The sequence below is a fragment of the Hyaena hyaena genome, unplaced genomic scaffold, assembly GCF_003009895.1.
Source record: "Hyaena hyaena isolate Hyena2069 unplaced genomic scaffold, ASM300989v1 scaffold_227, whole genome shotgun sequence".
NCBI lineage: Eukaryota > Metazoa > Chordata > Mammalia > Carnivora > Hyaenidae > Hyaena > Hyaena hyaena.
Window position 1 is genome coordinate 1,466,005 of NW_024080859.1, and position 16,139 is coordinate 1,482,143.

Sequence of the window (16,139 nt, forward strand, 5' to 3'; positions counted from 1 at the left end):
GTTCTGTGTCATTGCATCACGTGCATAGACGCATGTAATCACCGCCGTGGTTGGGACACAGGACTGCCCATCCCCCAGAAGTCTCTCTCGTGCTGTACCGCGGCACCCACACCCTAGTCCGTGGCTGCCACTGGCTCCTTCTCCATCATAGTTTTGTTATTCTGTCAATGGAAATTTACAGTATCTAAGAAACAATTTCATTTATATATTTTTATTTTTTATTTTACTTTTTAATGTTTTTATTTCTGAGAGAGAGAGAGAGAGACAGCATGAGCAGGGGAGGGTCAGAGACAGAAGAAGACACAGAATTCGAACCAGACTCCAGGCTCTGAGCTAGTTGTCAGCACAGAGCCCGATACGGGGCTCGAATCCACGAACCATGAGATCATGACCTGAGCTGAAGTCGGACGCTCAACTGACTGAGCCACCCAGGCGCCCTGCTAACAAATGATTTTAAATGATCCTGTTTTAAGTTAGTTCAGTCTTTCCCCAAACTGTATCCCAAGGGATGTCCTTCCTGATGTCCGTGGTCATTGGGGAAGCACTATCAGCCCTTCCTCCCTTTCACACTGTACATCTGTGTGTTAAAAGATTCTGAGGGTCCGTGTGGACAAGAAGCCTGTTAGCTTTGTCTAATGCAGTTCCCGTAAACTTTTTTACATTCCTTTTCCCGTATGCTCTACTCGGGTGTTCTGTGGACATCGGTCTGAGGAAGGCTGAGCTAGTGTTTATCTCTGAAGAAGTTTTAAAGACCATAATGCTGTTTAGAGCTTTTAAGACAGTTCATGTTCTTAGGCTGTTTGATCAATTAAAAGAAATTAGGCGGTTGTGCTGCGTGAGTCCACTAAGCCAGTGGCATGGCCCGTTCTGGGGTTAGGAGGGTGAGGAGGAGTTAAGGCCCCAGAGGGCCTACTTCAGGCCCTTTGTCCCTGCGTGGGGCGGGGGGGGGGGGTGTGAGTCCATTTCAGGCCACTGGGGGGGGAGTGTGGGGTTGAGTGGGAGATGCTATGTTCAGCAAGGCCAAGGGGATCACGGCGCATCTTGAGCGTTAATTCCCAAATAACCATGTCTATTTCAAACCATTTTTAAAAAATCAACACATATTTGAATCATCATTTATTTATAATCTTAAACCCTGCTACTTCTCTAATCTCACATTTTCCTAAATGTTGGGAGCTCATTAGTGCTTAAAATGCATTTATCTGAGGGGCACCTGGCTGGCTCAGTGTGTAGAGCATGTGACTCTTGATCTCGGGGCCGTGAGTTCAAGCCCCACGTTGGTCATAGGGTTTACTTAAAAATTAATAAAGGTATAAAAAATACATTTATTTGAAATTTTGCAGTGTTCAGAATGTAATGGACTCAGTCCACTTGGGCATATTCATTCATTTATTTATTTTTAAAAATTTTTTTAATATTTATTTATTTTTGAGAGATAGAGACAGATCGTGAGTGGGGGAGGGGCAGAGAGAGAGGGAGACACAGAATCCGAAGCAGGCTCTAGGCTCTGAGCTGTCAGCATAGAGCCTGATGCGAGACCTGAACCCACAAACTGCAAAATCATGACCTGAGCCAAAGTGTGGTGCTTAACCAACTGAGCCCCCCAGGCGCCCCTGGCATATTCATTTAAACAGTGCCCCCAGGGTGAGACCAGTTCAGCTCAGTGCTCTAAGTGACTTTTACATGTTCAGTCGTTAGTGTTGGAGTCACATGAGATCCTTCTCCCTTGAAGCCCCCAGCTGCACACAACTCACCCCTGTCACCGCCAGCTGGGTGGGGTTTACACCTCCCCCTTTTTTGGATTTGCAGGGTTTCTATGTTGCACTGAGACTAGTGGCCTGTGCACAGAGCGGCCATGAAGTTACCCTGAGCAATCTGAGTTTGAACATGCCGCCGCCTAAATTCGTAAGTGTCAAAGTCCTTCAAGTTCACGCTCTTCTAATATCAGCTGTCAATCCATGTTTTCTGTCTCTTTTTTTAGTCAAGGCGAAATTCACGTAACCTAAAATTCACCATTTTAAAATGAACACCTTAGTGACATGTGGTGCATTCACAATATTGTACAGCCAAGCACCTCTTTCTAGATGTGGAACGTTGTCATCCCCATGAAAGGAAGCCCTTTCCCACTACGTAATCATTCACTGGCTCCCTCTCCCCCAGTCCCTGGCAGCCATTCATCTTTCTGTCTGTGGATTTACGTGCTCCGGGCACGCTGTGGAGCCCACTGGTGTCGCTTCTTTAAGGGTTTGTCCGTGTTGTAACGTGTCGCGCTCCGTTCCTTGTCATGGCTGAATCACGTTGCATTTGTACGGTCCAGCCCCTTTGGTTTATTTTTTCAGCTGTTGGTGGACATAGTAATTTGTGTTCCTGCATTTGCACACTCGTTTTCAGCTCTCGGGTCTGTATCTCACAGTACCATTGCTGGGATGTACAGTAATTCTGGGTTTAACTTCTTGAGGTCTTTCCTCGTTTTGAAAGCACTTGGAATGCGTATTCACTAACACATCAAGTCCTCTGTAGTTTAATTCTGGGCCAGCCACCAGTGAGCGTTTCTCTTCTTTACAGCATGACACCAGCAGCCCCTTGATGGTCACACCGCCGTCCGCAGAGGCCCATTGGGCTGTGAGGGTAAGTGAGCCCTGGTCAGCGCCCCTCAGCTCTCCTTCACGAGCCGTTGTTTCAGCCATTTCCGATGTTCAAAACATTGCAGGGGACGGTTGTATCTGTTCTGTTTCAGAGTGAGTTTGCCCCAGAATTGGACCAAAACACTTTCTCAGATGAAAATCTCTTGAAATGGCCATGACCATTTTGGGCATTGCCCTGCTAAGGCAGTTAGCTGAGTTTCTGGCGATGGATTCTTAGGATTTTACAGTTAGATTTTGCATTTCTCGGCCATGTTCTGGGGTTTTTGCTGCCTGGGTTGGTTAATCGGGATAGAAGAGGCCATTGTGAGAACTTGGCAAGTGTGAAGACCTCTAAGATGTCTTTGGATCTCTCTCTCTTCTTTCTAGCCAGTTTGCATGTTCTCCTTTCCTCTCTGATGCTCCCATGGCTCTTTAACAAGCTTCTCTCAGCATATGGGGACTGCCTCCATGCCCCATGTCTTTCTAGAAGCAGCAAAGAAGGACACGAGTGGTATCGTCTAATTGGTATAGAGTTAGTCCTAAAGGACATGTGTGGGGCCTGGACACGGTCCACGTACTGAGGCCCCCTCACTCCTCACTCGTTGTAAGGGGACTGTCACATTTCCTCACTTTTATTTGGCTTAAATACTGACATTAATAACAGTTTAGCTATTAATCAAGACACCCCACCCCCCCGCCTCAAGTACATTTGTCCTGTTTTCATATAGTTTTTCTGTTCCCTCCTTGGAAGAGTTTGGGCAGGGGAGAGTGGAGCAGGGACAGAGCAGGAAGGGGCCTCAAGTGACCAGGGGTTGTGAAGTCACCGCCGTGAGCAAGGAGCACTGTGCTGGCCGCAGTCACGGTACCGGAGGAGTCCCTGCTCTGTAGTCCAGGTGCTTGGCACCTGCTTTGGAGAAGAGCTGCTTTGTTGTGGAAAACAGTGCTGGGGAGACCCTGTGCCTTGAGCTGTGACTGTCCCTTCCTGGCAGGGCTGTGCTGCGGCCTCACGGGAAGGGCGGGCGCCCGAGAAGCCGCGAGGCAGGAATGGTGCCGTGATGGGATAGACTGTTCAAGTTTCGGTCAGAGAAACATGGACGGACAAACCCGAGGTGACAAGTGTCATTTGTGTTAGGAGAGTACTGGGCTTCTGGAAGCCGCGAGCCGGCGGGCAGCCCTCCAGACCCTCGGGCGACACGGGGCCTCGTGCGTACGGAATCGGCTGTGCCCTCATTTCTGTTTTCTCTTTTTTTCTTTTTGATTGTGGTAAGATATACATAACATAAGGTTTACCATCTGGACCGTTTTTAAGAGTATAGTTCAGTAGCGTTAGGTGCGTTCACACTGCTGTCCATCCATCCGCACCGGCCATCTCTAGAACTTTCTCATTGCCCCACACTAAAACCCTGTCCCCATGAAACACTAACTAAGCCTTCTCCCCGGGCCAGCGCCTGGCACCCACCATCTGCTTCCTGTCTCTGGGAGTGTGACTCCTCCAGGGGCCTCGCATAAGTAGGATGACACGGCACCTGCCCTTTGCGTGCTGGCTTCTGTCCCAGTCATCGAGATGCCTCACGGTTCGTCCATGCTGTCGCCTGGGTTTCAAAGTCTCCTTTGTTTTTGAGGCTGAGTAACAGTCCGTCATGTGGATACATCGCGTTCTGGTTGTCCACTCTCCTGCTGCCAGACTCTTGTTGGGGGTCTGGCCTTGTCTTCTGAGAGAGAACGAGAGAGTGTGAGCAAGCAGGGGAGGGCCAGAGACAGAGGGAGAGAGAGGATCCAAAGAGGGCTCCTTGCTGACCGCGCAGAGCCCTATGTGGGACTTGAACCCACAAAACACAAGATCATGACCTGAGCTGAAGTCAGATGCTTAGCCAACTGAGCCCTCCAGGTGCCCCTTGAGGGTGTTTTCTTAGCGGGCCCAGCAGCCCTGGCTCGTGGGCAGAGTGGGTGCTGAGGGCTGTGCCATCCCCTGGGGCCAGAGGCCGTGGGCTTTACTTCCAGAGGAGGGCAGGTTTTGGGGCCCTGCCCGGCCCTTCCTCACTGATGGCCCCTTGGATGTTTGGCCCACGGTTCATATTTCACAGTGGACTCGGTAGCTTCCGCTCTGTGCTTGCGAGTCCTACCCACGTCGCTCCGTTCAGGAGCCATGTTTATAATTGTTTTCTTTACTGTGAGAGGACTTCCTCTGCTTAAAGTTGATTTTGGTAATTGGTTGCTTAAGTCTTTTTTGTTTTTTAATGTGTATTTTTGAGAGAGAGAGAGCGCAAGTGAGCAAACAAGTTGGGGAGGGCCAGAGAGAGAGAGAGAGGGACATAAAGAACCCAAAGCAGGGCCCAGGCCCTGAGCTGTCAGCACAGAGCCCAATGCAGGGCTTGAACTCACAAACTGTGAGATTGTGACCTGAGCCAAAGTGGGACACTCAGACTGAGCCACCCAGGAACCCCCTTAAGTCTTTGGTTTTTCTTTTCTTTTTTGTTTTGTTTTGTTTTGTTTTCTTTTCCTTTCTTTCTCTTTCTCTCTTTCTCTCTTTCTTTCCTTTTATGTGCATGTATTTTATGCAGAATGTCTTCCCGGGCCATAAGCTTTTGTTTCTTCAGTTTCTTCTGGGATGTCTTTTTCTTCTGTGCAGCTTCCTCTTCTGGTTTAGGCACAGTCTGCTCTTTTTCAGTGAGGACCATCTCACTGTGGCCGGGAGACCTCATGTATGGGTTAGTCCGACCACGAGCTGTGTGGGTTCTACACTGCATCTTGGAGGCTTTGTTCATTGGATGTGCTCGATGACCAGAGAATCTCCATCCAAACCCTTACATTCAGCATCACTCTGCATTTTTAAGTGGGTGCAGTAAAAACTCAGCACTCTTTCCAGGTCGCTGACCCTGTGTCCGGCCTCGCTGTTTGGCCTGGATGTACTTACTGGCTTCACCATCAGAGCGTTGGGACGACACGCATTGCTTCTGCAAAGTTACACCTTTCAGATACTTGGTGGCTTCCCGGCTATGCATACCCTTGATAACCTGGGCAGTTTTGTGTGTGTTCTTAAAGTGAATGCGAAGATTTGAACCTCTTGATTTGCATGATTTTGTTGGTTTTCCAGGTCAAGTGAATAGCGAACCATTTTCAGAGATCACCTGAGGCCACTCACAGGAAGAGGAGGAGCGGTGACTCCTCTAGTCTTTGGCTTATTTTTATATTTGGTTCTTGAGCTCTTTCAGATCTGTAGGCTGGTGCCTAGATTTCATTGTCTTAAAGAGGGAACACCATTCAGGCCTTCGTCTGTCTCACCCTCGTGTGCTCCTGGGGTGGGGGGGGAGATTCCTGTCTTCCCAGCAGCCCCTGTGGTGGAGAGTGAGACCCCAGGCCAGTCCCTGTCTCCCTGTTGACCTTGGCCACCGGGTGTCGTAGTTGCCCGGGAGCTGTCCCTTCAGGGCAGAAGTCTGCTCCAAATTGCCGTGAGGCTGTCCTGTGCCTTTAGGCAACATGGTCTCCAGTATTGGGTCCGAGCCCCTCTTGGATTCTCACGCAGGCACACTTTCTTTCCAATTAGGTGGAAGAAAAAGCCAAATTTGATGGGATTTTTGAAAGCCTCTTACCCGTCAACGGTTTGCTTTCTGGAGACAAAGTCAAGCCGGTCCTCATGAACTCAAAGCTGCCTCTAGACGTCCTGGGCCGGGTAAGTGGTTCTCTCACACCCTGCGGTGCTCCCGAATTCCGTTGGCCCCAGGCTTGCTTCGCGCGGACACACATGAGGCTTTACACACGGCCGGGTGCTTTGCAAGAGCCCATGTGGATGGAGAACTTATTACAGCCGGGCTGGCTTAGGGCCTCCCCAGCCTGGGGGACGATGCTGGTGTGGACCCATTGCACACGTGGGGAGGCAGCGTCAGAAGTGATCTTGTTGCCCAAGGCCCAGAGGCGGGCAGAGGTGAGATTTGAACCCAAACCTGGGATCTCCCCATCTCTGTGCTTCTGGGGAGAAGTGTGGGAGTGTCTGTCTATAATTCTTTTCTATTTAAAATTACTTGTTTTCTGCCTGAGAACTTAAGATAAATACTATTTTTTTAATTTTTTTGAGAAAGAGGACACAAGTGAGGAGCAGACAGAGAGAAGTGGGGCTCACCCAAAGTGGGGCTCTTGATCACCTGAAGCAAGGCTCGAGCTCCCCTGATACAAGGCTCAAACTCACGAACTGTAAGATCATGACCTGCCTGAGCCAAAGTCAGGTACTTAGCCGACTGAGCCATCCAGATGCTCAGATGAAGTTACTTTAAGTTCTGCTGCAAGTTTAGAGAAAATTTTATGCATTCGCTTAAAAAAAAATAAAGCCCTCAGCTTTGTTTCTATCAAATGTACATTTTTTTTTAGATAGAGCTTTCTGTTCCAGACTTTTCCCTCCAGTGAGGCTTGCATCATGGCCCTGTGTGCTTACTCTGCGCAAACCCCAGTTCCACAGGGCTGTGTGTATTGAGTCCCTCGCTCTGGACTGAGAAGGGAGGGTTGTTGTCCTCTGTCTGGACTGGATTGTGACGATGCCGTGGGCACAGACCCAGAGCAGGGGGCCGAGCATGGTCCTTGCTACTCCAGACCACACCTGTGGGTCTAGCTCATGACATTTGGTAGAACCTTTGAGAAAGGTGCAAATTCCTGTCCAGTTGGATTCACCTGATAACGTTTCTGTTTATTATGACTTTTGTGGACACTGGCCTGACTTGGTAGGACCCAGGGAGAGCCCACCTTAATAGTTCATTTTGAAAGAGGGCCGCTAAGGGACCCCTCGGTGTCTCTGTTGGTTGAGTGTCTGACTCTGGATTTTGGCTCAGGTCATGATCTCAGGGTTTGTGAGTTCGGGCCCTGCATCAGGTTCTGCACTGACAGTGTGGAGCCTGCTTGGGAGTTCTCTCCCTCTCTCTGTTCTTCCCCACTCTCTCGCTCTCTTTCAAAGTAAATAAAAAAAAAAAAAAAAGGCCACTAAGAAAGAGGAATCTCTAAAATCCTTTTCTTCCCTCTTGGCCGTGGCATGGTTTCAGTGGAGCCCTGTGATGGGGACTCTGGCTGATCATCTGTAGTTTTTCCAAGGCCTGACTTTTAATTGCAGCAGGATGGGGTGACCCATTTCTGCACGTTGTGTGCCTTTATTTGGCAGTCCTGGCAAAACCCCTGATGATAGAGGTAATCATGTTGTAGAGCCAAATCTCGAACAAGACAGAGAGACTGACTGAGATGAAATATGCTTTGTTAGAAAGGGAGCTTGGCCAGGAAGGGTGCGCTCTGCCGCCAGCTGCCCGGGTTCCAGGTCTCGGGGCCCAGGTCACTTCTCACTGCTGCTCTCTCCTTCCCTCCTTGTGTCCACACACCAGCCTTATGTGCACCCGTTCATCCATGTACACATGTGCCCGCGTCCCTGCCCTGTCCCCCTGTGCACGCGTGTGCCCGCTTCCGCACCCCCGTCCCCTTGTGCACCCGTGTGCCTGCATCCATGCACACACATATTCATAACCCCGCATTCATCCATCCATATGTGCATCTGTATTCATGCACCCATTTATCTGTGCCCCCATCTGTCCATGGTACACACATCAGTACACTTGTGTATCCACGCACCTATGCATATATTCATTCATCCGTGCATCCATGCACTCGTTCAGGAAGTTTTGGAATCTGCTCCAGACCAGGCCTCATGCTGAGCACTGGGAATATGGGAATGAAATTAGATACAATCCAGAAGGTCAAATAGATAAATAGTGATTAAGATCCAAAATAAATAATGGTTAAGATCCTAAGAGTAATTTATTGAGGGCTTAATACGTGCCAGGCCCCATTGGAACCCTTTGAAAGGATGAAGTCCTTCAGTGCCTGCAGCCACCCTGCTGAGGATGGTGTCACTTCCATTTTCCAGATGAAAATGGTGTCACTTTCATTTTCTACTTCAGAGTGGTCAGTAAGCCCCTCAGGGTCTCATGGAGATGGGAATGAGGTCCTAGGTGGTCCCCAGAGCCCTCACTCTTCCCTGGTGACCCCCTGTGACCCCTTGCTTCCCTGGTAATTGTGATTCTGCCCGGTGGGGACAGTGGCGGAGGGGAGATGCCTGATCTGCCAGAGCAGAGTGGTATGGGACAGGCAGGGAAGGCTTCCTAAGTAGGCACTTCTGCGTTGTATTCTCCAGAGTAAAGAGATGGGTTGCCAATGATGGGCCGTGAAGGCCGGGTGCGTGGCAGCACAAGCAGAGGCCCGCTGGGGAGGCGGTTCCGCCCCCGGGGGATGCTGAGCAATGTCTGGAGATAGTAGTGCTTGTCCCACCTCGGGCAGGTGTTGCTGGCGCCAGGTGGGTGGAGATGGGAGTGAGGTCCTAGGTGGTCCCCAGAGCCCTCACGCGTGCAGTGCCCGGGTCAGCCCCACCACAGAGGGTGATGCGGTCTCGGATGTCCATGGTGCTGAGGCGGAGGGGCCCTGGGCAGAGAGACACCGTGGAGCCAGGGATTGTCGTTCTACTCCTGGTTCCCTGAGCAAGTGCCATATCTTTGGAAAAATTACTCTTCCTGAACCCATTTCCTAAATTGAAACCAGAGGCATAAAGCAGTCGGTCTGATGCAGAATGCCTCTGAAAGGGCATCCATACGCTTGAAGGGATTGTGAGCAGTGTGGGGCCCCTAGGGGTCAAGGTGGAGTCCCGGGAAGCTGGGCTATGGTGCAGAGACCTGCATAGGGCACAGGGGGCTCCATGTGCCAGGCTAGGGGGCAGGCTCAGAGTGCATTCTAGAACAGTTCCTATGACGACCCTGGGGAAAGGACTGGAGGCAAAGAGGCAAACTGGAGACTGGGCTCTGTGGAGGATTGGAGGGGCCCAAGTCCAAGGACAGCAGCAGCCCTGGGGAGGAGGACCTGCACCTGAGAAATGTCCTTGGGCTAATGTCGCTCATGATTGAGGAGGTACCACATGTGAAACAGCACGTTTGGGCCCCAGGAGTTTGCTCTGCTCTGAGTGCAGGGGCCAGGCCCCGCGTTGTCCGAGTCGGGCAGGCTGCTGGTTCAGGTGAGGCTGACTTGGGTCAGGAAGCTAGTGCTTTGATTGTGGTTTAGAAAATCTGGCACATGGCTTTGACCCGGTATAGGAACCTGTACCCGCCTCGTCTTGAGGGTGCGGGCATCCTCTGTGGCACCTGCCTCGCCATCCACCAGTGGGAGAGGAGACGGGACCCCGCAGACCTCGAACACACACCTGTGGCTAAGCACACTGTGAATAGGGGGTGGGGGGCTTGTGTTCAGAGCAACACTTAAGCCAAAACCAAACCATGTTTTCTAAGAATTCCTCGTAAGACGATAAAGAGAAAACCAGGGTGGACATGGTTATAATTACACTCGTTTGTTAGAGAAAATGAGCATGATACAAGGGAAGGATCTTGGAACGGACAGTACTTCATCAGCTGATGGTTTTTCAGAGAACCTGCCGGAGTGGGGGTGGGGGGGGGCGTTTCCTCCAGTGCATCTTGATTGCTGCCTCGTCTGACTCCAGTGTGCACTGAGCACGCAGAATCTAAGTTCTGGCAGACATGCTTCCTTCCTTCCCCAGGGACCCTTGGCACCCGCCCACCTCCCCAGTAAGCCTTGCTGTGTTTCCCTTGCAGGTCTGGGACCTCAGCGACATCGACAAGGATGGGCACCTGGACAGAGATGAGTTTGCTGTGGTAGGCCCCTGCTGTGACTCTCTTTTCTACTCTGCTGAGGAAGGAAACACAGCTCATGTGGGGTTTCTGGATTTTTTTTTTTTTTGCCCTCTCTGATTTATTTACACATTGATTTATTTAAAGTTTATTTTTTAGGGTGGGGGAAGGGCAGGGAGAGGAGGAGAGAGAGGTTCTCAAGCAGACTCCGTGCTGCCAGCAGCAGAGCCCAATGTGGGGCTCAAACCCACGAACTGTGAGATCGTGACCTGAGCCAAGATCAAGAGTCAGATGCTTAACCGATTGAGCCACTCAGGCGCCCCTTCATCTCTGATTTTTAAAAAGTGTTTATTTTGATGTACTCTGGATTTAAAGAAAAGTGGCAGTAATACAGAGGATTCTTTTCAACACCCTCCAGTCAGATTCTGCAGTGTTATTATTTTGCCACATTGCTTTACCCTCCTCGTCACTCTCTTGCCCTGTGTGCGTATGTCCTCAGATTTTACACATACATGAAATCTTCCTTCGAGCCGTCTTGGAGTAAGCTGCACACACCACACCTTTTCATCCCAGAATATCTCAGTGTGAATGTCCTAAACCAAGGAATTCTCCTACATGATCAGTGGCCAGTTCAAAATCGGGAAACTATTCTTGGTGTTGTTTAATTTATTGTGGCATTTATTACGCGTCCTGTTTCATATATTCTTATGTCATTAACTTATTACCTAAGGATGTTATTCAGATGTTGCCAGTTGTTCCTGAAACATCCTTTGCAGCAATTGTAGCCTCCTGCGTTATGTCCTGTAGCTCTGTCTCTTTCATGCCCTCTGAGCTGGGGCGGCATCTCTGTCTGCATCTCAATGGCACATGGGCGTCCTGGAGAGCTCAGGCCAGAAGTTTGTAGTGTCCCTCAGCTTAGGGACATCTGCCGTTTCCTCATGATGGTCCAGGTCGTGCGTGTGCGTGGGGCAGGACCCCTCCGTGGTGGATGGCTTGTTTTCCTTGGGGTACGTGCCACCGACGGGACCTGTGTCATCTTATCCCGGGTCATTGATGTGGTGTCAGCCTTGCTTGCGGTCAGAGTGGAGGCTCCCTGCCGGCTTACTCTCTTCCTGTGCGCTCTGTCTCTTGTGGGTTGCACATGGAGACTGGACACCCCCGTCCCCTCCGCTCTCACCCGCTAGTTCTTGAGGCTTCCCGGGAGTCTGCAAGATTCAGTGGGGATGATGGTGGTTGCCAGACGCGTTTCTGATTCTGGCAACTTCTTGCACATTTCCTAGTTAGCCTCCTGTGGTGAGGGATTTGTGTCCACGTGGACTTGTGGCTGTATCCTCTGTTCCGTGTTTCTAATCTTTTTTTTTTTAAATAAAAAAAATTTTTTTAACATTTATTTATTGTTGAGAGGCAAAGAGAAACAGCATAAGCAGGGGAGGGGCAGAGAGAGAGGGAGACACAGAATCCGTAGCAGGCTCCAGGCTCTGAGCTGCCAGCACAGAGCCCGACGTGGGTCTCTAATCCTCCTCTTCTTCCTCCCTTTCCTCCACCTCACGCCTTTGACCTTGCTCTCCCATTCAGGGGATTTATTCACTCACCTTGTTCCCTTAAAGGAACAATGGTTGCCTTTTGTAGTTAAAGATAGTGTTTTAATAAATAGCTGTTGAGTTCAATCAAACCAAAAAAACAAAACCCAACTGTGAATTACCTGGAAATTCCCTGGTAATAGAAAAACAATGAAATACAACAGTATCCCTAAGACTTCATCTTCCATTCTGGGAATCATAAGCCTTTCTAAAATGTGATTTTGCAACATACACACGAATTGAGGTTTATTATTTCCTTACTAAAATAATGTGTGTAAAAGCCTTTGAGGTTTTAAACTTAGATTCAATTTCAGCCATTTTCCAGGGAGATTATGTTTCTCCAGCAGTGCCCTCTGACCCCTTACACTCACCGGCACTAGCTGTGTCTTTTCTCACCTCCCCCATCATCTCTGCTTTGCCTTTTTCACTCTGAGCACTTTCTATGTGTTTCTATCATCCTGTTCTTTTTTTTTTTTAATTTTTTTTTTTATTTCTAGGAGAGAGAGAGAGAGACAGCGTGAGCAGGGGAGGGTCAGAGAAAGAGGGAGACACAGACTCCGAAATAGGCTCCAGGCTCTGAGCTGGCAGTCAGCACAGAGCCCGACGCAGGGCTTGAACCCACAAACCGCGAGATCATGACCCAAGCGAAAGTTGGACGCTTAACCGACTAAGCCACCCAGGCGCCCCCATCCTGTTCTTTTTACTGGAAATGTGTTTTTCTTACTTTTTTTACTGTGGTAAAATATATATAATGTAAATTTACCATCCTAACCATTTTTAAATGTGTGATTCAGTGCCATTAATACTTTCACACACATTTCATACTTTCACTGCTATGCATCCGTCACCACCACCCATCTCCGGGACCCTTCATCCTTCAAATCGGAACCTCTGTCCCCAAGCAAACACTAGCTTCCCCTTCCCCCAGTGCCTTATTACTTATTTTTTTAAAAATTTTAAAAATGTTTATTTATTTTTGAGAGACAGACAGCATAAGCAGGGTGGAGCAGAGAGAGACACACACACACAGAATCTGAAGCAGGCTCTAGGCTCTCTCTGAGCTGTCAGCATAGAGCCTGATGTAGGGCTCGAACTCAGAAGCTGTGAGATCACGACCTGAGCCGAAGTTTGCCGCCCAACCAACTGAGCCACCCACGTGCCCCCCCTTATTACTTATTTTTTATATCTCTTCTGACCACATTTGACTTGAGGTGTTTGTATCATGTACCATCCCTTGGGGTAATGCCCAGGAATGGGATGATTGGCCCAGAGTGAGCCCGCACGCCTGCCCCTCCTCCCACTGCCTTGGGACCCCTGGGTGTCCATTTTTGTTCTGTTTTTGTTATTTCCCATCATTTCAGCCAGGATTTATGTAATTCTATAAATAGGACTTACAATCATGTCATTTGGGTTTCTTTTCATCACTAGCTGGGTTTAACATTTTGTAGCGCTTTTTAAAAATTTCTGTTAAAATTTTTAAAATTTTATTTTAGATAATAAATAAAATTGTGTTCATGGGGGCAGGTCAGTGGGTGGAGAGAGAGAGAGAATCTTAAAACAGGGGCTCTGTCCCACGACCTGAAGATCATGACCTAAGCTGAACCCGAGTTGGACGCTCAACTGACTGAGCCCCCCAGGTGTCCCTTTGTAGCGTTTTTAGGGGACGGTAAATCTTACCTATGTTAGTGATCTGGTCTGTATTGCAAGTAACAAGGGATATTTTTAAGGGAGAAGGGCTGCGATTTTGGTTTGGTTTGGTTACGGTTTAGAACGGGCTTCCAATCTTTGTTTTAGAGAAAAGGTCTTTTCTCTGCCTGCCTGAAACCGGAGCGCACACATCGCAGTGTCTTTAGACTTCTAAATCCCGGTACCTGTGGAGTCCTCAGCCCTGGAGCTGGTGGCCTCCTGTGTGGTCAGGGGACATGTGTGGGGTCAAGGGACATGTGTGGAGTCCAGCATGATTGAACTCCTTTTGTGCTCATGTTAGTCTTGTGGGATTGAACACCCCTTGGAAAAATTATGCACTGGAAGGTAACTCATCAGAAAAGGTTTATTTTTCACCCTGTCCGGCTCGGAGTGACCGCAGAGGGAGCTGTCAGGGTCACATCACTGAAGCCCCGGAAAGAGCAGGCCTATGCCCAGCCGCCCGAATATAACTCTCTTTTGCGTTCCCAGGCAATGCACTTGGTGTACCGAGCCCTTGAGAAGGAGCCTGTACCCTCTGTCCTGCCCCCCTCCCTCATCCCACCTTCCAAGAGAAAGAAGCCGGTGTTCCCAGGAGCAGTGCCCGTCCTGCCCGCCAGCCCCCCACCAAAAGACAGCCTCCGCTCCACACCTTCCCACGGCAGCGTCAGCAGCCTGAACAGCACGGGCAGCTTGTCCCCCAAGCACAGCATCAAGCAAACCCAGGTACAGTGTCTGCTTCTCAGAGCAGCCGTTGGCATGGGGAGAGGCCCAGCAAGTACTTTGCAACCCCCGGAAGGTAACCTTGGTGATTACATTTTTAACTGTTATACCTTTTATTTTTTATTATTTATTAGTATTTTTTTTTAATTTTAGAGAGAGCATGCACAAGGCGGGGAGAGGGGCAGAGAGAGAGAGAGAGAGAGAGAGAGAGAGAGAGAGAGACTCTTAAGCAGGCTCCACACTCAGCACCGAGCCCAATATGGGGCTTGATCCCACAACCCTGAGATCATGATCTGAGCTGAAGTCTAGAGTCAGAGGCTCAAACAACTGAGCCCCTGAGGGATGCGCCCCACTGGGGTCACATTATTTAAAACAATGTTTCTGATTGGTATGCTAGTCTGTTGCAGTGTAATGGAATACCATAGAATAAGTGACTATGACAGATCTCTACTTCTCACAGAAAGTCTGGAGCCTAAGAAGTCCAAGATCCAAGCACCGGCAGATTCGGTGTCTGATGAGAGTCCAGTTAGGGTTCACAGATGGACTTTTCTCGCTGTGTTCTCACATGGTGGGAAGGGCAAAGGGGCTCTCTGGGGTCCTTTCTGTGAAGGCCGTGATCCCATTCGTGGGGCTCCAGCACCATGACCTAATCATCTTTCAAGGGCCCTACTTCCTAATACCCTCACATGGGGTTAGGGACTTAACACACGAGCGCTGGGGAGGGCTTGGGGCACAAACGTTCAGGCTGTAGCAACAGGGATGCAGAATTAAGTTTCCTGTTCATTTGCACACAAATACTGCCCTTCCTCAGACACCCTCAGCTTGCTGTCACCTCTGGACGCTCTCCTCCTGTCTCTGTGCCCCTTGCGTCAGACAGGTCCTCTGCTGGGTGGGTGCGTTCCCCGATCATACCCCAGCCCTCTGCTTTGTGAGGCCCCTGCTTACGGGGCACCTTCTCAAGGGCCCTGGCGTGACCACAGCCAGCGTACCCAGGGCTCTGTCCATCCTGCGGTGTAGATTTCCCACGTCTGGCTTGTCATGTAATTAATTGTGTATCCTCAGTCTCCTCCCCACCCCCACCCCACCTTAGCTTCATGAGAACAGTCAGTTCTTGGTTATAATCTCAGCGTTGGAACAGTCACAGGTACTTTGATGTTCAGTAAACATGTTGAACATCCAGTGAGCAGTGGAGGCATCCATCTCCTGTTGGGAGGACAGCATGGGGGCTCTGCGTACCAGTGGGGGCAGCATCTTCTACATCAAACAGATGTGTCTTGTTCTGGCAAATGCGGCACGCCGCCGGGTGCTCTTTTATAGAAGGCACCTCTGAGCTGATGTGACACATGGAAGAACGGGGCCGTGGGCCCTCCTGAGGCATCCTCACTGTCTGCCTCCAGCGAAGGTGACACAGAGAGGGCAAGCAGTGCCACCATGCAAGTTCACATGCGAACGATCAAAGTAGAAGCTTGTGTTGGCCTCAGCCTGTCAGTCAGTGACGCTGTCGGCTGGCCCCGCCCGTGGCGCTCACCGGGCCCCCGTTACTGGTGGGAGCCCCCACGGACACTTCCCGACCGGAGGAGGTGACTTTGTGGTTCTTGGTAGGGTTGCAGAGTGCGCCTATGTTTTGCAACAACCATCAGGAAAATTTGAAAAAAGACGACTTATTACAGGTCCTGCAGAGTGTGCGTCACACCCAGGGCCACCACCGCAAGGTCACGGCTAGAGAGAGCGTGAGGTCGGGCACGGGACTCTGCCTCTTTTGGGGTCAAGGGTGGGGGCCTAGGGTTTCTCGGGTTCACTCTTCATGGGTGAATCTAAAACATGAGAGTGGGAATGCAAGCAGGGGAAGGGAAAAGCAGGGTCACTCGGGCGCT

The 16,139-nt window shown here is 50.0% G+C and overlaps 1 protein-coding gene across 8 annotated transcripts in view; it reads left to right on the top strand.

Annotated features, from left to right (window-relative positions):
- The window catches only part of EPS15L1 (epidermal growth factor receptor pathway substrate 15 like 1), a 98,505-nt gene that overhangs the window by 26,709 nt on the left and 55,657 nt on the right, over positions 1-16,139 (top strand). For all 8 annotated transcript variants that reach the window (XM_039243331.1, XM_039243332.1, XM_039243335.1 and 5 more), the window contains exons 5-9: positions 1,810-1,905; positions 2,566-2,628; positions 6,169-6,294; positions 10,244-10,303; positions 14,035-14,268. In XM_039243331.1, the coding sequence (XP_039099262.1) occupies positions 1,810-1,905; positions 2,566-2,628; positions 6,169-6,294; positions 10,244-10,303; positions 14,035-14,268 (579 nt within the window). The remainder of the gene's footprint in view (positions 1-1,809; positions 1,906-2,565; positions 2,629-6,168; positions 6,295-10,243; positions 10,304-14,034; positions 14,269-16,139) is intronic.